We start from the raw sequence: 26127 nt of genomic DNA on the forward strand, positions 1-26127 counted from the left end.
CAGAAGAAATTATAGAGCAGCGGATTGCAGTACATGTATTTGGGGCTCCTTGGGCCATTGTAAGGGATTCTCAACTCTTACATGTATTGTCTTTAGTCTGAATAATTGATTTGTCTCACTACATGCTGCTGTTTTTCAACTATATAAAAAGACTATTGAGCTTAATAAGATGAAATTCATTTAATTCATTACTAAACTTAAAGTATATTTTTTCATTACTTTTTCCCCTCAAACAGAAGAATAAAAGAACAGGGACCACCACATAAGTCATATACAATGGGGTATTGAAAGAGATTTATATACTTGAATAAAAAGTTAAATCCATTGTTCTGGAGTTGTGTACATAAGATTCCCAAGGAGGTGATAGATGAAATATCGTTCAGACAGTTCTCCCTAAACGCTATTTCTCATCCTTGAGCTTTTGATGTCACCTCTAATTATAATAAATAGCATTCTCAGTGATGGTATTTTTAAAAATTGCTTTCTCACAATTATAATAAATAGCATAATTAGTAACGATACATTAAAAAACCGTTCCCTTACAAAAGCGCTTGCAGTGGAACCCAGAAACAAAAAGTGGAGGTTGGAAGGAATGGAAACTGAGCAATTTTTGATTAAGAAAATGGCAGCTGGGCCATTGAAAGCCTTGCTCCAAGCAAGCTCTCCTTGCTTGTTTGGATATTTCCCCAAGAGCTGAAGCTACACAAGTAGGTTCATCTGTATTTTCTCTGTTACAGGAAACAGAGCCCGATTTTGATAACTGTGCAGTTTGCATTGAAGGGTACAAGCCCAACGACGTTGTACGGATCTTGCCCTGCCGGTGAGTCACTGGGCTGCCTGCTTTTGAATGGGGTGTGCATGCCGAGTGCCTGCTGACCTCCCTGGCTCAGACCTGCATGGCCTAGCCCAGCAAGGTCAGTCTGCCCAACCATTTCCGGGTTTAAGTATCAAACAATCAAAAACCTTGTTCTTTTTGTGTGACCTTTCCCCTTGAAAGCATTCTTTCTTGTGAAATAAATATTTTTCTGATCTTCCTTGCACCAAAGGATGAGTACTGTTATTCATTAGAACCTCATGATACACAATTTGATGATATGGCTCCAAGTAAGAGCTTTCTATAACAACAAAACTGTGGTGTTTAGAATCAGTTCCCACTTTCACAAGTGCTGTTTTAATATAATTAATGAACTCTTAAAAGTATGCTGTGAATACTCATGAAGGGATCAACAGCCAGAATATGGTCAGGAGTACCTGGGAAGTCAAAGGCAAATTCCATTTCCCTTGTTTTTGTTTTTTTTGGATTTTTTGTTTGTTTGTTTGTTTTGTTTGTTTTACCAGCAGGAAGGGAATGTGACAGTCACTCCAAAACTCCTAGAATTTGGAAATGCCAACAGGTCTAGTTGCAAGAACTCCCCAAGTGATTTCCTGTATAACCCTAATCCTTCTCTCTAATTGAAATTCACTGTTAAGGTATTTGAATTTTTTATATGGCTAAAATTAAATAAGTTTAAATACTTCAATGAAATCAAATACTTCAAGACTGCATAAAAGCTGTCTTCCTATAATTAAACAGCTTTTTTAGTGTTGTTGTTGCATCTGTGAAGTATCCTAGAAATAAAAAAATTATCCCTTGAAGAAAGGTTCTTCACTTAGAAAGATTAGCTTTAAAAATTCTTAAGAGTATTTAAGTAAATAAAGTAGATAAAATACACAAAGATATAAATCAGGGCACCTTTAAGAACTGTTTTTTAGACATACAAAAGAAAATATGCCTGTAAAGGAATTAGTTTAATAATCCCAAAATGACAAAGAAGTGTCAAAAAAAAAGGACAGTGTATGCAAATAAATGCAGAAACTCCCAAGGGGAATGGATCTCTTCTGAAATGCTTTTAGGCACATTGATCATCAGGAAAGGGCCTGGAGAAAAGTACACTGTGCTGGCCCTAGCCAGATTCTTCCCTAGGGATTCACTTTCCCTAGTTTATAGATGCTTGACTGTCTCTACGGCAAAATCATAAACTGGGACACGTGAAGACTCGATGCGTCTTCCTATGAGGGAATGTATCAATTCTCTCTTCAGACATTACATTTGGTATTTCCTTGGTGACTTCTAGAAACACTGGCAAAGAATGGCAGGCGGTGTGTGAGCTACAGAGATGCTGCTCCAGAGGTAGCATTTTTTTATGTCTGCAATATTTTACTAAGGGTTTCATAAAGCCTCATAGAAGCGAGGAACGTGCTTTGCTTCTGCTTGGTGTATGTTTAGAGCTCTGTGAGGGTACTACTAAAAAAAATATCAAAGCAAATTTAAGTTGAATTGAAACTTTTTCTTGAGAATATAAATGTAATTAAGAAAGTCTGTTTTAAAAACTATATATAGCATTACTTTAGCTCTGTAATCCATATTGCATAAAGTGACTTCTTCATCTAGAGCTCTGTCATGTACATTCCATGTTACTGCGTAGAATTAACTAGAAGCTGCATAATATCCAAGCCATAGATGTACCACAATTCAATTTACCATGCGCCTGTTGTGGAACATTGGCTGATTTCAGTTCTTAATTATGACAAATTACATTGCTTTAGCAGTGTTTAGATTGTCATCATGTACTATTCCAGATCTATCTCCTACAGTATAATTTTTGGAAATACTAACCAAGGAAATAGCATTTTAATATTTACAAAAAAAAAATAAAACTTTAGGAACTTCAATTATATTTATACTAGCCCTTGCCCTAGGCCAGTTCAGTTTGGCCTGAAATTCTTCATTTTTACATTATTATTTGGTTCTCAGCTCATTCCTTGATTCTTTCTGCTTCAAGCTTCTTATTGTCCATCTGCTTTTATTTCCTTATTGTGGGCCCTGCTTTAAATAACAAAATAACATTGAGAATTACCAAGTACAGGTTAGAGTTCCTTATTGTTTGATCTTAGATGAGCCACATATATTTGCTCTTTGAAGAGCTCATCCATTTTTTCCGTGCTGACTTTAAAGTCGAGATATTTTGATGCCTGTTGCTTGTTTCTGCCAGACAGTCTGCGCTAATGGATGTTATCAAACAAATGCACTGGCATTTGCTTTTTGCTACATAATTTCCTCTGGGGTATGATTAAGCCCTAGCTCCTATGAACTTTATAGACTCTCTTTCTCATTATTTCCAGGCTGACTCACCCACAGAATTTTTTGCATCCCCTCAGAGTATAAACAGTTTCAAAAAAAAATCTAGATTTTGTCTTTCTTCTTTTATACTCTTTTCTGCAGCCTCCTAACTTCTGACACACCAGGTACATCACTTCTCTATTGGGGTCACTTAGGGTGTCTTTCCAAATCACTCCAGGATATTCTTGTACCATGATTTTTTCAGAGTCATTCTCTTGTTTGTGTCTTTTGGAAACCCTTGCACAAATTAGGATGAATTAATAAATGATCTCCCTTCCTTATCTGTAGTCACGCCGATTACTGAAGTTAAGTCATGCACATATGCACTTACCATTTTCCCCCAGGGGCCTTCTCCAGCACATGCACAGACGAGGCTCCCTGTGGGGCCAGACAGGCATGCACATCCACAGCAGCACACAAAGCACCTCAGGGTCAGACAGGTCCAACTTTTGTGGTTTGGGTTTGATCCTAATACACCACTAGGATGTTTTCCAAACAACTTTGATTTTGCTTACAGCATCTATATGCCGAAATCTACATTACAGTTTACTTTAGGGCTGGTTTTGGCGAGTCAGATTTGTACTTGTGATTATGATTTTTAGCTACAGAAGATATTTTATTGAAGCACTGAATTGAGATGTTATGTCTTCTCTTGTCCAGAGAATAAGTTGGGCTCTCAGATTCTTCCCGTGGCTTTTATCCTACGATGTTCCTTTTCTTCAGTAGTTAACCATTTCAGTCTATTTAGCTACCCAGTTTCAAACACTCCGGCTCAAAAAGAATCTGACCTCCTTGGGCAGAGCGAAAGTCTGCCATTAAAAAAAAGAAGAAGAACGAAAGAAAGAAAGGAATATATGCATCCTTTCCCTAGGTGCCTGTAGAATTATTTCCTTTCTCTGATGGATCCCTACAGCATTATCATTAATTTAGGAGGGTATTAGTGTCTGCTACTGTCTTTTCCTTTGACTTTGGGAACTCTTGTATGTTGTAGGAACAATTTTAAAGGGCCTGAATGCTTCATTTGAAACAATAGACATTTATTTTGTGGCCGCCGTGTGCCAGGCATGGTGTGAAGTACCAGAGTTGAAAACTCTGGCATGATCTCTGCCCTAAAGGAAATCAGTCTAGTGTGGAAGAGAGAGATGTGAGTTTAAACAAGCAATCACAATTCAGAGCGATGCGTACAACAACCAAAGCAAGATGGATTTTAAAAAGTTGGAGGAAGCAAAGCTAGGCACAAGAAAGGCTCCACAAAAAAAGTACATTTTCACACTAACAGCAGTTTGCTTTGTCTATTACATCTTCATTATAGAAGATTGGTATACTGGATAAATATTTAATTATCTGACTCCCTCAGCGTTAGCAGATAACAACTGCTAATATGTGTGTATGTTTCCTTGCTTTGATTTGCCATGCCTATTTTTTCAAGTTTGAGACACTACTGTCAACATCGTTTATTATCCTCTTTTCACTTAATATTCTAAGAATATGTTAGAAATGGTTCTAGATTATTAGTGGCTCATTTTGACTTTCCTTTGGCCTCTGACTCTGTAGGCAGAAGCTGATCAAACTCTAAATTAAATAAACCAACCAAAGCCCCTGGCATGTTGGTGCTTATTTAGAACCTGCTCCTCAAGAGTCCAGATGTTTTCACAGGCCAGTCAGAATATTCTACTGAGGTTAAACAGGAAGGTGTTCTGGCTCCCGTTAGCTTGTTTCTTAATAACCTGTTGAGCTCTTCGCGTCTCACCATCCCACCCCACTTAAAGAAAACAGACAAAAGCAGTTTTTCACATACAGATGATATCATTGGGTTATGCAGAAGTGACCCGTGGAAGCAGCATGCCCTGCTGGCTCCCTGTCATGACAGTTGGATTACAGATAACATCCTCTCAAACTAATTATCATCTTTGGTAGATATGCCCCCACTTTTACCTTGCTCGTAAACAGAGTTCCCATGCAACAAATTCCCTCATATAGTCAATTTTGTAAACAGTGTTTCCTGGAGGACACTGTAGGAGGCAGTCACTACCACCTGTGCTTTTACTGAGGTCTTTGATTTTGATATTTTAGAGCAGGGGTTAGTGGTTGGATAAGGAAAGCAACTTAGTTGTAACACCTATCCCAAGATAGTTCTGGTTGGGAAGTGTTGTGCTTATACTGTTTAGTGTTGAAGCTTCAAGCCAGCTTCCAGTGTTTGAAGGAGAGCAGCAGGCAGGGCTGCTCTGAGCACCCCCTGAGTCAAGGTCAATGAGTGGCCTGTGGGTCCAGGGCTTGTCCAGGCTCCTGGTTCTTCACAACAGGATGTCATTTTTGTCCTGAGCAGGGTTACCTGTTAGATCAGATAATTCTGGAAAGGGTTGGGGGGATAAAAGATACGTAACATAAAATTGACCTTTTTAACCATGTTTTAAGTTTATAATTCAGTGGTATTAAATGCATTCACATTGTTGTATGATCACCACTACTGCCCTTTTCCAAAACTTCATTTTCTCAAACTAAAACTCTAACCGTTAAATGTTAACTCCCCATTCCCCTAGTCTGGAGGGTTGTGTGTGTGTGTGTGTGTGTGTGTGTGTGTGTGTGTTGTATTTTTAATTTAGCCTTGACCTTTATTATAAAGAAAATGTCAGTGAAGAAACCTAGATTTTGATGTAAGCATCTAATTTAACTTAAAGTTGGCTAACTAATAATCAATTTTTACATATTCAATTTAAAACCTAACAAAGAATGATAATTATTATCATTGTTGCTATTATTATTCTTGTTACTATTATTACAATACTAATATGATGTTACTCTTATTATGATTAGGACTATAAGTGCTCCTGTTACCATTACTAACATCATTACCACCATCCATTCTTTCCTGGCTTTCTGTAGTAGCTTTCTCACTAATCTTCCTGCTTCAACTCCTGCCCCTTAATTATTCATTCTGATAAGTCTATTTTTAATTATCCAGCTAGATTAGCTGGACTCCAGGTACTTTTTTAGCAAGTACAACTTTAAACTCATTAAATGTATCAAAAGTGTGATTTTTAAAAAAGTCTACTCTTTGGGAAGATTTATTGAAATATAATTCAATCCTTTTGTTTCTCTGAATATACATCTGTAATAAGGTAGGTTCACAGAAATCCAGAAAACCAGAAATCCTGCCCTATTACACATATTAGCTCCTCAGGGAGAATGGAGTTGGCTGGTGCAATTGCCAGCATTTTTATCAGGGATTGGTTGCTGTAAAAAGCAATCTTCAGAAACTTGCCGTTGTGTCTCTTGTTAGGATTTTATTCCATGACTTCTTCATGGGGCTTTGCCAGAGCAGCTCATGTACAGAATAACCACACTTCTTCCAAGCAAAGGAATGTTTTTATATTGTGGGTAATGAATTATGATACCATCCAGATTTTTTTCTGTTTGTCGGTAGAAGGCCAAGAGCCAAATTTGTGGCCCACCCCTAGCCAAAATGGATTTTTTAGCTTTATCCTTGACCGTTTTATGTCTCCATTCTTGTTTTAATTTCTTCTTTTTCATTTACGGCACCTTTTTGAATATCTGCATCTCCTAAGTCACCTTAAGTCGTTTCTAGGATAAACATTTTCCATGTTTGTAAAACTTTATCAACATCATTTTCAATTAACATATAATGTCTCATATGTCATCATTTATTTGACTATTTTTAGACATTTAAGCTGTTCCCCACACATACATATTTTTTGCTATAATAAATAACACAGTTATAAATAGTTATGTGTGTAGACCTTAGTTGATATTTCAGATTATTTCCTTGTTTCTGGGGTTATGAATTCAAATTGCCTAATTGTTGCCCATGAAGCTTTACTGAAGGAGTTTTCTAATAAGAGGTAAGAATGTCTCAAGCAAAGATAACTGATGCAACCTATAATTGACAGATTATAGTGCAGGAGTCGGGGATGATGGTGGAGAGGCAGGCAAGCCTAGATCATTGGACCCGAATGCCCATCTGGATTATAGCCAGGGGCTGAGGGGCTTGCTGGGTTCAGCTTTTGCTGTTTACATTGCATGCTGGCACTATGTGGAGTATAACTCAGAGGGATCTGCCAGGAGTCTGAGGACCAATTAAGAGACTATTGCAAAGTCAAGGTAAGAAATGCTGGGGGCCCGAACTGGAGTCAGGAGAGATTTGGGAAGTAAACCCAGCATGAGACAGCATTTGCAACAGTTGAAAATGGCCACCCGTACCAGCTGGTGATTGGTAGATACATCTGTAATTGTTTATATTTAAAACATGTGCATATCTTTGCATTTTGATTCTAAATAATAGGAAAAAGTCATGCAGGTATCGCACTGTTGCTCAAAAACCATAACAGAAGAAACAGATTTCAAGCACTGAAACAGATTTAATCACAAAACAAATAAACAAACACCTTGAGGACCAGCTTTGGCTCACCTAGGCAAAGTTCCATTTTGGAAAGATGATTGTTGGATTCTGGGTGGTAAAATATGCCACGTTTCCTCTTCTATCCATTTTAGGAATGAGACTAGTTGGGGACATAGAATTTATCATACTGCCTTTTTTTTTTTTTTTTTGAAACTTAAGTCTACATTTTTACAAAGATCAGAACACGAGTAACAGCATTTGTTTTGAAAGTGATGAAGTGGAGATTTAAACACAATAATATGCCAAATTATAAATCAAAAAAAGAATAAGTGGTTACTGTTAGAGTATAGAACAGATTTATAGTGAAGGACAAATGAAGCTTATATTTGCGAATTGATACTCTAACTTACAAAAGAATTTCTGGTGACATTTCAGTATCTGAGGCAGATAGAACCTAAAAGGGTGAGGCCTGGAGATTTGGAAAAGGAATGCTTTTGAGGTCAGTTGAAAAGTCAAAGCTGACATTTGTTTTACTAGTTTTGATGAGTTCTTTGGAAGGCCTGTTACGTGTGTCAACAACTGACAAGATGATCGTATGTCCACTCTGTCCATCTAACCAACCCAACAGCCAGCTGCTTCCCTTTCTCAGCTGATGTAACTGACATATTTGTAACATGGACCTAATTATTGGCTCCTCAAATACTATAATCCATTAACTCCTGTGCCCTAGGACAGGTGACATTTTCTTCTGCCAGAGAAGCAGCTCTGGGAGACATCTAGAATAAAGTACATGGCTAACAGTAGAGGGATCCATTTGTAAAGCTGTCTGAAAAAAGCATGTATCCTAAGACTCCCAGAGTACTTGCCTGGCAAGGCCCAGCCTCCTTAAAATCAAATTAATAAGATGTACTGAGCTAATGGAGGTGTAAGCACAGTGCCTACACCAAAGTGCCTTGCTAAACAAACAGTGGCTTTCATCCAACGGGAAACTGTTCACTATGTCTCAGAGAATATCCTTGTTTTCATTGGATGCTTCCAACCAGATCCACCTGGGCATTTCATAGCCTCCCCTGCTTCTCCTGAAACTCTGATGTGAAGTCCAGATCTTGGATGACAGCCCAGAGCAATACCACAGTTCAACCCTGATATTCATGATAAACTTGTCTTTTTAGGGGGCACAGGGTCTCTCATTCACTCTCCCTGCAAGATACTACAAGACCATAATGAACAACATAAGAAATCGTTCTAATCTCCTATAAAAAATGAACATCATTTTAATATTTGAAAACTTTAAAAATCATAATCAAGTTTTACCGAAAGCACTGAAAATAGATAGTAGTTCCCTTAAGGTTTTTAGCCCCAGGGATCAGTCTGATTGTAAGATGAGTCAAGTGTACTGAATGTCTGTGTGAACAGAAAATTCCAAACTGTTTATGAGTAAAAAAAAAAAAAAAAAAACCTATAAAACTCTGTAATGTGATCAGGATTCTGACTATGAGTCCTATAATTCATGAAGTGGAAAACAAAGGGGTAATTTCTGGACAGGCAGCAATGGTCTATCCTGACTTTACCCTGCCGTGACCGATATATACGCTTGATTAGGAACAGATTTTTTTCCAGCTTCCTTATTTGTGAAAAGAGTGATGAATGTTGGCTGATTTTCATGAGGTTTGACTTATTCTTTCATGCCCATGTTATGCAAATTAGATTATTAGTCATCATTTTCACAGCTATTTCTTTATACATGTGATTTTAAAAATAACTTCAAGGTTTTATTGCTAATTGTGGGAAATTTTGAAAATAGGGAAAAGTATAAAGTAAACAAAAATAATCTCACCACCCAGAAATAATCATTATTCATATTGGTATATTAAATTTTTCTAATGGATATATATAAACATCGCATGTATATTGGTAAACCTTGTAGAGCCAGACCATTAATATAATTTTTTTCTACTTTCTTATTTGACATTAAAAAGTAAGCATTGGTGGGGGATGGGCTAAAAATGGGTGATGGGCATTAAGGAGGGTACTTGTTGGGATGAGCACTGGGTATTATATGTAAGTGATGAATCACTAAATTCTACTCCTGAAAATAAATAAATAAATAAGCATTTTTCTATAACTTTAGAAATTTTTTAAAAATACTTTAGTGGTTGCACAATATAGTCCGTTGTTGGAGTTTATTTAATTGTCCCCTGTTGTTCAGCAAATAAATTGCTTTCAGTTTTCATCATTATGAAATCACGACCATTTTAATTGTTTATATATACTATTTCTGTATTTGTCCCTTAGGATATATTCTTAAAAGTCAATTTACGGAGTCAAAAGTGATTTTGAAGGATCTTGATAAGTTTTGTTGAACTGCTTTCCTAAATGGTGGTAACAATTTACTCCCCACCAGCAGAGGTGGGCATGCTTATGTTAGCGAACCTTTGGAACCATGAAGTACCACGGTGTAAGCATCTTTCTCATCTGATAGCCACATATAAAGATAGTGCTTAGTTTTAGTTCCCACATCTTTGATTTCTCTGAGATGTTACTGTGACCTACCATGGTACTTCATACTTAGTCCACTGTTGTTAACTAAACTCATAAATCATATCTAATGTAAATTGCCATCGGCTATAAGATGGTTCATAATATCAGAGATGTTAAAATGGGGGGGAGGAAATGGTATGGCCTAGAATTGGTAAAATGCGATATTAAGTAGTTTTAATATTTGTTTTCATACTTTTAGTACATAGTGCTTTTTCTCTATTTTTATTTTGTTTTTATAATCCTTTTTGATTAACAAAAAAAGCACATTATAAAAGTTACGAATTTTCATCTGGTTGCTGATCTCTTTAATGCTTCCCTACCAAGAAATAAGATAACTGATCAATTAATTATTTTTCAAATTTATCTGAAATTTATGTAGGTATAAACCATCTCACTCATTAGTCATTGTGTATGAAAACTATTGTTTACAAAACTCATTTTTTCAGGAATATCAATTTACACACTCTGCCAAATTACAAGCTAGATAGTGTGGTGGGAGTTGAAAATGGCACAGTTGCTTTGGAAATGTGTTTGACAGTTTCTGTGAAAGTTAAATGCATACTACCCTCTAATCTAGCGATTCTACTCTTGGATACATCTCCAAGAGAATGAATGTGTACGTTCACAGAACGACTTGTACAAGAATGGTCATAGCGTGTTTATGCATAATGGGCAAAAAATGAAAACAACTAGCAAGAGGAAAATCTATAGATTAATTTGGTACATACATGCAATGGAATATTAGTGATAAGAAGAAACAAGGAACAAGCTATTGATATATATCAAAGCATAGATAAATATGAAAATACCATGTTAAGCAAAAGAAGCCAGGCAAAAATAAATACCTACTTTAGGATTCCATTTATATGAAATTCAGTCACAGGCAAAGCTAACCTGTGGTGACAGAAGTCATAATGGTGGCTTCGTGGCAAGGAGTGGGTATTTACTGGTAAGGAGAGGAGAGAAGTATGGGGTGATGGAAACAGTGGGTGTTTGTACATAAACATATACCTACTCAGTGAACCATCAAGCTTGTTTAAGATCTATACCTTTAGGGGTGCCTGGGTGGCTCAGTTGGTTAAGCGTCTGATTCTTGGTTTCAGCTCAGGTAATAATATCACAGTTCGTGAGTTCGAGCCCCTCATCAGGCTCTCTGCTGACCGTGTGAAGCCTGCTTGGAATTCTCTCTCTCCCTCTCTCTCTGCCCCTCCCCTGCTCACTCTCTCTGTCTCTCTCTCAAAATATATACATATATATATATATATACACACACACACACACACACACACATATATATGTGTGTGTATATATATATATACACATATATATATATATACACACACATATATATATATTTAAATCTATACCTTCATTTAAAATAATGGAAAAAAATAGGGGTGCCTGGGTAGCTCAGTCAGTTGAGCGTCCGACTTCGACTTGCGTCATGATCTCATAGTTTGTGAGTTCAAGCCCTGCGTCTGGCTCTGTGCTGACAGCTCAGAGCCTGGAGCCTGCTTCAGATTCTGTGTCTCCCTCTCACTCTGCCCCTCCCCAGCTCACGCTCTGTCTGTCTCAACAATAAATAAACATTAAAAAAAAACACTTAAAAAAATAAACATAAAATAATGGGAAAAAATGTTTTAAATACCAAAGAAGCTACATTGTGGACTTTTTAACAAATGTAGTTCATTTTGTACATTAGTCAAAATTAAAATCTAAATTCCAAGTTTGTTGATGGTGTTTTCTAATAAGCTTTTTCTTTGATTCTTTTGGGTCTATCTGTATACACTGCCAAAAATTATTTATCACTTAATCTAAGGGATTAAAGGAAGGAAACATGAAAGGAAATAGTGCTGATAAATGATGTCTGGTGGGTTATTTTCTGTTGTATTTTCAACAGAGCGAATGCTGCCTTAGGAAAGAAGTCTTGAACTGTAATAACCTTCTTAAATATGGCATTCTGACTTCAAATGTCCTGATCCCCAGTTATATTAATCAACTGGACACACAGGATGAATGCCAACCAGCTTTCCTGCTCCAGCCAAATGATATAATTAGACCAGGGTCAAGTTTTAATCACAGAGCTTCCCTCTACCAGAACCCAAAGAAATGAAACACCTATAAAATGAGGGTCTGAAATTCCCTTGTAACTTGCATTCTCAAAGGATAAATTTCTTCCATTGTAGCTAAAAAAGAAATTGAGTGTAGTAGCCAGAGGATCTTATACCATTCCTTAGTATTTGAAGTTTATTGGTTTTTCTTTAATGCTATTTAAACCTGATGGTATAGACAACTAGATGAAATTAAGTAGCTGTTTATTATAATACTTGAACATTGTAAAGCACTCTACTGTTACATATAATGTCTAATTTGTATCTCACAACAACCTATAATAAAGGTAGAGCAGGTATCATTACGGCTCCTTTATTTTACTGAAAGAAACCTGTTAACTCAGAGAGGCTGGTCAGAGCCCAGAGCAAAGCCAGGTTCTCTGACTTCTCAGGCTTGGTTCTTTCCCCTGTAAAGCTGCATTTGACACCTTTACCCACCCACCCCCACCCCCCCGTCACGCAAGGATGCTCTGTTGAATGCTCAGCTCTTGGAATATGGTTTGATAAAGTCTATCCCCAGCAACCCCCATACACTCTAGGCCAAATGCCTGAGCATCCCAAAGAAACCAAATCCAATGTAAGCTAGCTTTAAGGATTTTACTCTCTCCACAGTGATTCCAAGTTTAGTTTTGTGGCCCTGAAAACAGGCCAGCCTTGTTCATAGGAGGCCAGTGCTGGTGCTAGTAAGGTGAGCAATAATTTATTTCACTGCATTCTTTGTTTTTCCCCCTCCATCAGGTAAAACTGCTAGCATAGCATATTAGCTTGCCAAAACAAAGTAATTCTGTTTTTAAACAATAGCCAGAATATGGTTACTGCTGATTCTGTGTGATAGCTCTTTTTCCCTTTTCCTTTTCTCTTCTTTTTTGTTTTAAATGATGTTTGCATAACCTAAATAGGGGGGGATCAGGGAAATGCAGTTTCTCATAATTGGCCAAAACATTTCAGACCAAGCCCAATGGCAGAATTACCCCCACAGTGAGGCTCTAGGCCAGTTGGATAGGGTTACAGTAGGGAGGGGCTGGTGTCTGCTTAACTGGCCTGATCAACACCATGCCCACATTGTCACCACTGCAAGGACTTTATGTATAGGAGACATTAGAAAACTGAGACAGTAGAAGGAAATAACTTGATGACGGGAAGCCTATCATCACAAGGAATGAGGGACATCTAGCTCAGGTCCATGGCTTTTTCCTCGTTGTTCATACCTCTTTGCTACTCAGTCCATCCAGATTATTTCAAAATACTGATTTGGATCCATCCATTCCAGCTTTATTTCCTGTTCTTACTTTGTAAATAGTCTAGCTTTCAACCCAACTGAGTTTCTCATCCAAATCATGAGACTAGAGCTGTCTTTACTCATGTAAATTCCTTCTCCTTAGATTCTTTCCTTGGGTCTCCACACTTCAAAGTTCTCCCCATCCTGTAGCTCCCAAATTTCCTCACAAAGGAACTGCTTCCTTCCTCAAATTCTGTGATACTTTTACTTGTATCTCTTTATGATCCATCACTTTATATGTTGTACTAACATCACTTAAAATAGTGGGGGCACCTGGGTAACTCAGTCAGTTAAGCTCTTGATTTCAGCTCAGGTCATGATCTCATGGTTTGTGAGATGGAACCCCGCATCGGGCTCTGCGCTGACAGCACAGAGCCTCCTTAGGATTCTCTCCCTCCCTCTCTCTCTGCCTCTCTCCTACTCAGCTCTCTCTCTTTCTCTCAAAATAAATAAATAAACATTTTTTAAAAAGTAGTTAATGGCACCATTATCCACTGAACACTTAGTAGCCAAGCACTTTACAAACAAATACTTAATCCTCACAACAACCTGGTAAGGTATTTTACTAGTCAGGATCTAGGTTTTGCTGCTGCAGCAACAACAACAACAACAACAGCAGCAACCCTCCCAACTCTCCGTGGCTTAACACAACAAAGATTTCTCATGTTTTGTGTTTATCTGTGCATCAACAAGGAATGTCTGCTCATGGCTGTCAGGTGACAAAGCAGTCACCACCTCAAACACTGTTAACTTTGACAAGTCAGTAATTAAATCCCATGACCTGAAGTGAAATCTTCTATTTCTTTTTTTACCTTATTGGCCAGAATTAGTCACATAGCCACAGCTACCAACAGGAGAGCCTATAATCATCCCATGTGCTTGAAAGATGCAAAGGTAGCATAATGGATGAATAGTATTAAAAAGTGCCTCAGATGGGTACTATTATTATCCTCATTTTACAGACAAAGAAACTAAGGCTCAGAGAGGTTCAGGGTTATCCCAGGACTGTCGGCGAAGATTAAAAATGAAACGTGCTTGGGGCGCCTGGGTGGCGCAGTCGGTTAAGCGTCCGACTTCAGCCAGGTCACGATCTCGCGGTCTGTGAGTTCGAGCCCCGCGTCAGGCTGTGGGCTGATGGCTCGGAGCCTGGAGCCTGTTTCCGATTCTGTGTCTCCCTCTCTCTCTGCCCCTCCCCCGTTCATGCTCTGTCTCTCTCTGTCCCAAAAATAAAATAAAAAACGTTGAAAAAAAAAAATTTAAAAAAAAAAAAAAATGAAACGTGCTTTACCCCCAGCCTATGCTTTTAACCTCTACACAGTATGGACTGTGCATCTTCCAATCAGCCTGTCAATTCTTTATTTAAAACACCTCACAGGGCGCCTGGGTGGCTCAGTCGGTTAAGCGTCCGACTTCGGCTCAGATCATGATCTTCTGGTTTGTGAGTTCGAGCCCCACATCGGGCTCTGTGCTGACAGCTCAGAGCCTGGAGCCTGCTTCGGATTCTGCATCTCCCTCTCTCTCTGCCTCTCCCTCACTTGTGTGCTCTCTCTCTCTCTCTCTCTCTCCCTCTCTCCCTCTCTCCCTCTCTCCCTCTCTCTCCCTCTCTCTCTCAAAAATAAGTAAAATGTAAAAAAAAAAAAAAAAGAAAAATACCTCACCAATAGGATGCATGTCTGGCCCATATGATTTTCCTACTTTTTCCTCAGAACTCAGCATTCCAAACAGTGAGTTCTGGTATCAGTTTTGGAATCTCTTTACAACATACAGAAATACTCTTCAGATTTTCTCATGTATAACTAAGAAGTACACCTTCCATACGACACTGAAGTGCCACTGTGTCAACAATTTGTTCACTAACAGAGATAGAAACCTACTACTACTTTTTAAACCTACTACTTTGCATAATATACAGTACAGTAGAAAATGTAGAGAAATCTCATGATACATTGAATGCCTGGGTTGCTAGTTACTGGACCAAAGGCATGGCATTTGGGCAAAAGATAATGCACAAAAGAAGTCAATGATTTCCGTGTGTTTTTCAAAGACATGACAGTCAAGATCCTGGCAAAGTTCTGGTTGAATTCACCTGATTTTAGGAGTAGCTAGACAAACAAAATCCTATAAGAAATCAGCAAGAGTTGGGGCGCCTGGGTGGCTTGGTCGGTTAAGCGTCCGACTTCGGCTCAGGTCATGATCTCACGGTCCGTGAGTTTGAGCCCCGCGTCAGGCTCTGTGCTGACAGCTCAGAGCCTGGAGCCTGTTTCAGATTCTCTGTCTCCCTCTCTCTCTGCCCCTCCCCTGTTCATGCTCTGTCTCTCTCTGTCTCAAAAATAAATAAACGTTAAAAAAATTAAAAAAAAAAAAAAAAGAAAGAAATCAGCAAGAACAAGTTAGGTTTCTTTTGTCCTCCGGGTAGGAGTGGAATACATTTCTCCTATGCAACATCCATGACACACTGTCTGGGCTCAGTCAACATTCTGTAAGTGCCATCACCACTGCCATTATGGCCATTCTAACCGAGTAATGCTTGTGCTCAGTTCCATGAACTGATGTTCCCAAAATGAGATTTGCATAGAAGGAATGGCCCTATGCGGTGTCTACCACGCAATCTAGGCAGATCATGGACTCATCAATGCCCCTGATGTTCTTGTCAGGACCCACCGACCCCCAGAAGAAGACAGAATTCTTTTACGTTTTAGAACCCATAAAAATTAAGGCAAGTGCTTCCTGAGTAAGCTCTACCACAGAACACTCACTTGCAAGAAATCACGACGGGGAAAACGGACTTTCAGAATTCATTTTTTCAACAAACAATACTGAAAGTATATCCTATTCCAGGTACTCTACTAGGTTTTAGAGACAGAAATACTTTAACTCTGTCCTCCAGTGTGTCTCAAATTCACTTGGGACATAGAACAGTAAAACAGGGTGGATACTGAGCCTATAAGGTTGCGCTCATTGTTTAGAGCTGGCCTCCATTCTTATCCGACAGTGCCCACACTGTGCCAGGTGTTAAAATGCTTTTAACTTCACCCATATGTAAACAAGTAATTTAAAAAAAAAAAAACAACCCTATGACATTCTAGCTGCTAATGTGCCAGGTAGTATTCTGAATATTTTATGTTTTGTGTCCCATCTTCTTTTAATATTTAAATTTATTCTCACTTGAAGGACCTAAGTATAAACCGGATACTTTTTTACAGGCTAAAAGGGATTATTCATTTCAATATTGATTCACTCTGCCATATTGCTCTCACAAAAGGTTAGACTGACCAATTTATCTTCCCACCAAACGTACATAAGTGTTTATGCCATAGCCAGCATAACCTATTATCAAATTTAAAAATAAATGCAAATTTGGGGAGCCTGGGTGGTTCAATTGGCTAAGCATCTGACTTCGGCTCAGGTCATGATCTCGCAGTTTGTGGGTTCAAGCCCTGCAGCCGGCTCTGCGCTGACAGCTCAGAGCCTGGAGCCGGCTTCGGATTCTGTGTCTCCCTCTCCCTCTCCCCCACTCACGCTCTGTCCCTTTCTCAAAAATAAACATTTAAATTTTTTTAAAATAAATAAATGCAAATTATCAGCAAAAATGAACTTACTGTTTTAATTTACATTTTTCTGATTTAAGTTAGGAAATGCTTTTGTAAGTGTTTTAATACTTTTATCTGAAGTCTTAAAATTCAGTTTGGGCAAAAATATTAGCAAGGAATATTTTTTTTACCAATAATTGTGCATTTGTGAAAATGTATCAGAACAAATAAAATAATTTTTAGATATCTGGATACAAGATCAACATGAAATCAGTGGTTTTCAATTCATTGGAATGATACTAGCTAAGCAGTACCAAAATTCTTTGTCTTTTTTCCTTTCTTTCTACCTTTTGACCCCCTCACCCGTGTTTCCCATTCACCACTGGCAACCAGCAATCTGTTTTCTGTATCTATGAGCTTGTCTTGTGGTGGTTGTTGTCTTTGTTTTTAGATTTCATGCATAAGAGAGATCATACAGTATTTTATCTTTCTCTGACTTATTTAACTTAGTATAATGCCCTCCAGGTTCATCCATGTTGTCGCAAATGGTGAGATTTCATATTTTTTCCAGGTTCATCCATGTTGTCGCAAATGGTGAGATTTCATTCTTTTTAGTGCTGAGTAATATTCCAGTGTGTGTGTGTGTGTGTGTGTGTGTGTGTGTGTGTGTGTGTGTGTGAGAGAGAGAGAGAGAGAGAGAGAGAGAGAGAGAGAGAGAGAGAGAGAGAGAGAGAGAGAAGGTACACCGCATTTCTTTATCCATTCATCCATTGACAGACACTTGACTATTATAAATAATGTTGCAATAAATATGGAGGTGCATCTATCTTTTTGAGTTAATGTTTTTGTTTTCTTCAGATAAATACCCAGAAGTTGAATTGCTGGATCATATGGTAGTTCTATTTTCAATCTTATGAGGAACCTTCATACTGTTTTCCACAGTGGCTGCAACAATTTACCTTCCCACCAACAGGGCACAGGGTTCCCTTTCCTCCACATCCTCTCCAACACTTTGATGTGTCTTGTATTTTTGAGAAAAGCCATTTTAACAGGTGTGAATTGATATTTCATTGTGGTTTCAACTTGCATGTCTCTGATGATCAGTGATCTTGAGCATCCTTTCATGTATTTGTTGGGCATCTGTATTGTCTTCTTTAGAAAAATGTTTATTTGGATCTTTAGCCCATGTTTTAATTGGATTTTTTTTTTGCTATCAAGTTGTATGAATTCTTTATATATTTTGGATATTAGTCCTTTATCAGGTATATGACTTGCAAATATCTTCTCTCATTCTGTAGGTTGCCTTTTCATTTGGTTGTGGTTTCCTTTGTTCTGCAGAAGCTTTTTAGTTTGTTATAGTCCCACTTGTTTATTTTTTTCCTACTTGTTTATTTTTGTTTTGTTGCTTTTGCTTTTGGTGTCAGATTCAAAAAACTATTGCCAAGACGTATGTCAGGGAGCTTAACTGCCTATGTTTTCTTCTAGATTTATGGTTTCAGGTATTATATTTAAGTCTTTAATCCATTTTGAGTTAATTTTTGTGTATGGTGTAAGATTGGGGTAGACTTTTTATTCTTTGGCTGTCCAGTTTTCCCAACACCATTTATTGCAGAGACTGTCCTTTCCCCATTGTGTGTTCTTGCCTCCTTTGTTGTAGATTGATTGACCATATATGCATGGGTTTATTTCTGGGCTCTTTATTTTGTTCCATTGATCTATGTGTGTCTGTTTTTATGCCAGTACGATACTGTTCTAATTATTGTAGCTTTGAAGTATAATTTGAAATCAAGGGACATGATTCTTCCAGCTTTGTTCTTTCTCAAGATTGCTTTGGCTATTTGTGGTTTGTGTGTGTGTGTGTGCGCGCGCGCGCGCGCGCGCGTGTGTGTGTGTGTGTGTGTGTGTGTGTGTGTGTGTGTGTTTGGATCCATAAAAATTTTGGGATTATTTGTTCTATTTCTTTGAAAATTGACAGTGGAATTTTGATAGGGATTATATTGAAAATGTAGATTGCTTTGGGTTGTATGGATTTTTAATAATATTGAATTCTTCCAATCTATGAGCATGGAATATCTTTCCATTTATTTGTATCTTCAGTTGCTTTTATCCATGTCTTATAATTTTCAACGTACAGGTCTTTCACCTACTTGGTTACATTTATTCCTTGGTATTTTATTCTTTTTGATGCAGTTGTAAATGGTTTTGTTTTCTTGATTTCTATTTCTAACAGCTCATTATAGTATATAGAAACACCACAGATTTTTGTGTATTGATTTTGTGTCCTTCAGTTTTACTGAACTCATTTATTCTAAAAGTTTTGGGATGGAGTCTTTAGAGTTTTCTATATATATCATCTGCAAATAGTGACAATTTTATTTCTTCCTTTCCACTTTGGATGCCTTTATTTTTCTTGCCTCATTGTTCTGGCTAGGACTTAAATACTATGTGAAATAAAAGTGGTGAGAAGTGGGCATCCTTGTCTTCTTCCTGATCTTAGAGGAAACGTTTTCAGCTTTTCACTATTGAGTATGTTAGCTGTGAGTTTGTCATATATGGTCTTTATCGTGTTGAGGTACCTTCCCCTCTATACCTTCTTGAGAGTTTTTATCATAAATGGATGTTGAATTTTACCAAATGCTTTTTGTGCGTCCATTGAGATGATCATATGATTTTTATCCTTCATTTTGATAATGTGCTATGACATATTGACTAATTTTGTGGGTGTTGAACCATCCTTGCATCTTGGAATAAATCCCACTTGGTCATGGTATATGATCCTTGTAATTTATTGTTGGATTTGCTTCTCTAATATTTTGTTGAGGATATTGGCTTATATTTTTCTTGTGTATCCTTCTTTAGTTTTGGTATCAGGGCAGTGCTGGCCTTATAAAATGAGTGTGGAAGAATTCCCTCCTCTTCTTTTCTTTGGAAGAGTTTGAGAAAGAGTGGTTCTTCTTTGAATGTTTGGTACATTGCACCAATGAAGCCATCTGGTCCTGGACTTTTTTATTTGTTGGCAAGTTTTTGATAATTGATTCAATCTCCTTACTAATAATTAGTCTGTTCAGATTTCCTACTTCATCATGATTCAGTCTTGTAGATTGAATGTTTCTGGAAATTTATCCATTTCTTCTAGATGTCTAATTTGTTGGCATAAAATTGTTGTAGTGGTTTCTTATGAACCTTATATTTCTGTGGTATCAGTTGTATCATCTCTTTCGTTTATTTTTTTTAATGTTTATTTTGAGAGAGGAAGCAAGCATGGTGGGGGGGGGGGGTGCAGAGAGAGAGGAGAGAGAGAATTTCAAGCAGGCTCTGTGCTGTCAGGACACAGCCCCATGCAGGGCTCAATCTCATGACTGTGAGATCAGGACCTGAGTCAAAATCAAGAGTCAGACACTTAACCAACTAAACCACCAAGGTGCCCCTCATCTCTTTCATTTCTGATTTGAGTCCTCTCCCTTTTTTACTTAGTGAGTCCAGCTAAAGGTTTGTCAATTTTATCTTTTCAAAGACCAGCTCTTAATTTCATTTATCTTTTTTATTGTCTTTTTAGTCTCTGTTTCATTTCTTTCTGCTCTAATCTTTGTTATTCTCTTCAGTCTACTAACTTCAGGTTTTGTTTGTTCTGCTTTATTCCTTTGTCCTTTGATTGTAATAACAACCCTCTGAAGGATTATCACAAACAGTATTACTTCAGAGGGTTGTTGCAACAATTAAAGGACATTGTTATAAAACAGGAAAGAGAAAACTGAGCCACAGGCAAGTTAAGTTACTTACCCAAGGTCACAGTGCTAAGGAGAGGTAGTCAAACCCTGAAATCAGGGCACATACTACTGCAACATATGTAGGAAAACACAGTGGAGCAGAAATAAAAAGAAACCAGCTCTCTTTGGCAGAGTTTAAAAAAAAGGGATGGGATATTCAGAGCTATGAGATAAAATATGAGCAGGATTTGACATACCAGGAGAAAAAATGAGAAGGACATTCCAGAGTTATGGTAAAAGTGTGCGGTAAATGTAGGGACGTAACAGAAGATGTGACACGTGCCACAGTGGGTGAGGCTTCTGTGTGCCTTGTCTTCAGGCATTTCGACTTTGTGCTCTAGGGAGAGAGGAGCAGCTGAAGCATTTCAAGCCTGAGGAGTGATATCATATTTGTATTTAGAAAGCTAAAGCAAGAAAGGAAAACCAGACCATGTCAAGAAGAGCCCTGACGAAGAGTGGGTATGACTTTCTGTGGTACTTGAAGATTCAAATATGAACATTTTATAGAAAGGCTGCCAACTCAACATTTAACCAAGTCTGTTTGTTGGGCAGTGGAGAATGGGGCAGTACAAAGCGTTTAGAGGCCAGTGTTATCCTCTCCCCAAATAAATCAACCCAACTAATATCTAAGTATAGTCCTGAGGAGGCCAGTATTATTTGACAGCTTTTCCCTTCTGTAGCCAAGTGCATATGCTTAAGGCAGATCACTTTTCCCTTTGGTTTTGCCTGATCTCCAACCCCGTAACTAAGATACTGCCTCCTTGAAACTGAACCACAAAAATACTTTGGGAAAGAATAAAAATTTTAATTCCTCCAAACTGCACCCCCCCCCCCCACCCATGATGGTTCAGTGTGGGGAAGGAAGGGTGGCAGAGTGCAGACTTGGGTAAAACCACTGACACTAGGGCTGGGCTTGAGCCCTAGCTCTGCAGCTTACAAGCTCTTGGCTTAATTTATTTTACTTTGATGAGCTTCAAGCTTACTCCTCCATAAAATGGGAATAATAATTTTTACCTCATAGAGCTGTTATGAATTAATAATTTCACATGCCTGTTGCATAGTAACATGCCTGTTGCATGTTATATGTGGAGGAATATTGATAAATATTAAGTTAATATTGATTAACTTAGCGTGTCTTAATTTAAAAACTCTGACTTCATTGACAACTTTACAAATAAGATTGTGAGGTTCTGAGGAAATATTTTGACTACCCATAGAAGCACTGGATACATCCTATTTAAATAGTTAATGTTGTCTGGGTCCCTGAGTGACTTGATAACCATCTTACTGAAGGGAATGAAACAGTTTGTATTGTAAAGGAAAGCCATGGACTTCTAATGTCAATGTCAGGGTGACAGGGTCGACAAAGCCTATAAAAGTGAATGAGATGGAAAGGCTAGAAAAGCGCTGTTCTTCCTCCAGGTGGAGAAAAAAATGCCATTTATTTGGAGGGGGTGTCATACATATAGACAAAGGACAACAGAAAACAAGAATTAATAAATGGGGAAACAGGTTTAGCTGGGTTTGTCATTATTGCTGAAAAAATGTGAGAACTTATTTTATTACTCATAATCAGCTCAGCATCATTTTCAGTTGTCAGCATCATCTTTTGTCAGGTGCTTGAAGAACTTTGTTTGTTTGTTTATTTGTTTGTTTACTTTTGAGAGAAAGAGAGCACAAACCGGGGAGGGTCAGAGGGAGAGGAAGACACAGAATCAGAAGCAGGCTTCAGGCTCTGAGCTGTCAGCACAGAGCCCGACGCGGGGCTTGAACTCATGAACCACGAGATCATGACATGAGCCAAAGTCAGACGCTTAACCAACTGAGCCACCCAGGCACCTCTGAGGAACTTTTACTTAAATGCTTGCTTCCCTTTGATGAAGAAAGAGGAAGAAGAGTTTTGGTCAATCCTCTGTTGCATTTCCAGCTTGCTAGGATTGTTAAGATAGACAAGATAGAATATCTTGTCCCATTGTTCCTCAGTGTGTACTTTCTCACACAGCCTTTGTTAAAACATGGGAAGAGACAGTCCCATACTGTGAATCGTACAAACAGGATGAGCTGAGGTTGACTTTGCCGTAGAGATGTTTACTCGACTGTTGGTACATCTCACTGAACGCTGGATTCTTTCCCTAACTCTTTATTTATTTAGTCTGGTAACTTTTATTTTTCTTTCCATTAGGGAGGGAAGAATTGTTTTTGCAATCCTAATTACAAGGATACAGTCTTCATGTTTGATAGTTAACACAAGAAATATGGTGTTAGAAAATGAATGTTCATTAATAATCAGCATGATCACCATCTATGTGTCACTTTAGCACTTTCATTTTTTGCCTTAGTTCTCCCTTTGAATTTTTAAAATTTGCCTTTACTTGTTAAAATGTTAAAAGTATATTCTAAAGAGTAAGAATTGGAGTAATAACATAATATCTAAAAATAAGATGGAGTACATTTATATCATTTAGATTAATGGTTGTGGGCGCCTGGGTGGCTCAGTTGGTTAAGCGTCCGACTTCAGCTCAGGTCATGATCTCACAGTTCATGGGTTTGAGCCCCGCATCGGTCTCTATGCTGACAGCTCAGAGCCTGGAGCCTGCTTCAGATTCTGTCTCCCTCTCTCTCTACCCTTTGCCTGCTAACGCTCTGTCTCTGTCTGTCTATCTCTCTCAAAAATAAACACTGAAAAACAACAACAACAAAATTTAATAAGATTAATGGTAGCTTAAAATTAAGGAGGGCCAGGAGTTATGTTTTAAGCTTTTGGTCATTACTTATCCCCCCACCCCAACGCCACCCCCCACACACATACAGAGTCATTCACTTGCAAACCCCATACTTATAAGAAAATTTCACAGATGAGCAACAGAGTCTTGGAGAACTAAGGCTTGCCTGAGATCAAACAGCCAGAAAATGATGGATCCAGGAGTATGGCTTTCCAGTGGCCTTTACGTTGTGGTTCACAGGGAACCATTCAAGGACTATGCTGCTGTATTGATGGAGGGACCTTGTCTTATTCATCTTTGTACCCAGCTCCTAGCACAGAACAGAATGGAACAAGGAGGTGACGTAACCAGTGCTATATTTTAGGAAGATAAATCTGGCAAGGATGAGTGGGATGAAAAGAACAGGAAAAGCTGGTGGTGTGGAGAGCAGTTTAGATGTTATTGCAGTAATAAAGAACATTAACAAGATTAGGAGTGAGGAAGCAGTGTTGAGAATAGAAGCCAAGCAAAGCAGTAGAAGAGATTTAGCAAGACTGAGTCCATGGGCTTATGACCATGTGTAGGCAGTGAGGAGTACCAGGTCTTTTGATAAGTATTCATTTATATAGCAGATATTTCTGAGCATCACCTGTGTGCCAGGAACTATTCTAGATGCTGAGGATACAACAGAGAATTAGGCAAACAAGGATTTTGCTCTCATGGGCCTTACATTCTCATTGGAAGTTATATTGGTCAATGTTCTCCAGAGAATCCCACTATACTCCACTATATTATATATCATATGTGTATGTATATATATGAGACCATTTTCAAGGCATTGATTTTTTTCAAGAAATTGGCTTATGTGGGGTTGGCAAGTCAGGAATCTTTAGGGCAGGCCTACAGGCTGGGAACTTGAGGAGAATCTGGTGCTGTCATCTGGAGGTAGAATTTCTGGTTCCTTGGGAAACTTCAGTTATGTTCTTAAGGCCTTTAACTGATTGGATAAGGCCCACCTGGATTATTTAGGATAATCTCCTTTATTCCAAGTCAACTGATTGTAGATGTTAACCAGATCTGTGATATGCTCCTCGATTAGTGTTTCATTGAATGACTAGGCACTAGCCAAGTTTACCTGCAAAACTAACCATCACAGATGCACAAAGGGGAATGACTCGGGGTGTTCGAAAATAGCTATCAGCTTCTAGGGTTTGGAGATTCTGCATAAGTAGGTATATCTCCATTTTACAGATGGGGCATCCGAGACTTGGGGATATTAAGTGACTTATTGAGGTTAAAACAGCTAATGACTGGCCCTCCTTTCTGACTCTAACATGTATGCCAGAAACACGACAGAGGCTGCCTCCCAAGAACAGTCAGAAGGATCAGAATGTTTGACTTTTTTCCCCAGAGGAACACAGTTGGTGAGCAAGTTCAGATTCAGAGCTTGTTTCCTGAGTGCAGAGCCTGAACTTAGGGAGGTCCATACTGCTTTTGGGGGACAGAGTGATTTCCTCTTGCTTTCGTCCCTCCCTCACTTCTGCCAATGTCCAGCTCAGGGTTCTCGTGCCAGTCAGTCATTGTGCCTAGAATACCCTTCTTCTCCCCTCCCACTTCATACGGATAATGTCTGTGTAGCCCTCAAGTATTCACTTTGGCGCTTCATCAGGAAAATCTTCCCTGAGTATCCAAACAAAATAAATCTCCAGTCATAAGCCTTCCCAAACTCCATTTTCTTCTAAGGTGATACTTAGCACTATTGTCATTAAGTAATTTATGTTATTTTATTAACCTCTCCTCTCATTACATTCCCTAAAGGAAGGAGCCAAATCACTACCATGCTGATTCCCAGTGTTGAGCACAGTTCTCAGCATTTATTACTTGTTGGATGAATGTATGGGTAAAGAACCGAATGAATGTGATATGTGTCTTCTAAGGAATAAATCTGCAGGCATTCTAAACAGCAATCTGGAAACATGATGACACATCCAGGTTGCTACTCTCCTGTTCTAATCCCCAATCTAATCATATCCAGAGTACAGCTAACCCCATCCTTGGCACGTGGATTCTTCTCAATTTCCATTTAAAAAATTGGCCCCTCCTGCACTCTTCCCTAATTTATGGGTCCCCTTTAAGCATTTGAGCCTAAAGCCCTCTAACACAAAGAAAAGGGTTAGACTGATAGAAGGAAAGAAAACAAAGGTGAGAGAAGAGAGTAAACAGTGCACAGCCGAGGACAAAGTCAGGCATGAATGGAATGTCCTGCGAAGCCCTCATACTTAAGACAGATGGTTCCCTGTCTTCTTGCCCCAGGCAGGAAGTTCTGACTGCTTCTGCCTGTGGTCTGGAGTCTTGTGAGTGAGAAGAAAAGCTTCTGACTCGAGCAGTCCCTGATAATCTCTTGGGCTCTTGAGAGCCAAGTTGAGTGAAAGGTCAGTTAGGAGGCCCCCCTGTGCCTACTGAATGCCCCCCTCCTGCTGGCATGCAGTGAAGGCTCACAGGAGTGCCACATGAGAACAGCAGTGGAGTTGATTGAGCACATCAGCTGTACAAACAGGAAAGGGTACGGTACCCTTCACTCTGGCTTCTGATTTGACAGCCAGCAGCCATAACAACATAAAATGTCATCTGTATTGTTAAATGCTTCCAGGAGCTCTTTTGCCCTTTTGTGTGAGAGCCC

General features: G+C 38.6%; 1 protein-coding gene across 3 annotated transcripts in view; it reads left to right on the forward strand.

Moving 5' to 3' along the window:
- The window catches only part of RNF150 (ring finger protein 150), a 288106-nt gene that overhangs the window by 175595 nt on the left and 86384 nt on the right, over nucleotides 1-26127 (forward strand). For all 3 annotated transcript variants that reach the window (XM_019420208.2, XM_019420199.2, XM_053901229.1), the window contains exon 4: nucleotides 738-820. In XM_019420208.2, the coding sequence (XP_019275753.2) occupies nucleotides 738-820 (83 nt within the window). The remainder of the gene's footprint in view (nucleotides 1-737; nucleotides 821-26127) is intronic.

This window comes from Panthera pardus, unplaced genomic scaffold (assembly GCF_024362965.1).
Source record: "Panthera pardus isolate Hobbes unplaced genomic scaffold, ASM2436296v1 HiC_scaffold_13, whole genome shotgun sequence".
NCBI classification, from domain to species: Eukaryota; Metazoa; Chordata; class Mammalia; order Carnivora; family Felidae; genus Panthera; species Panthera pardus.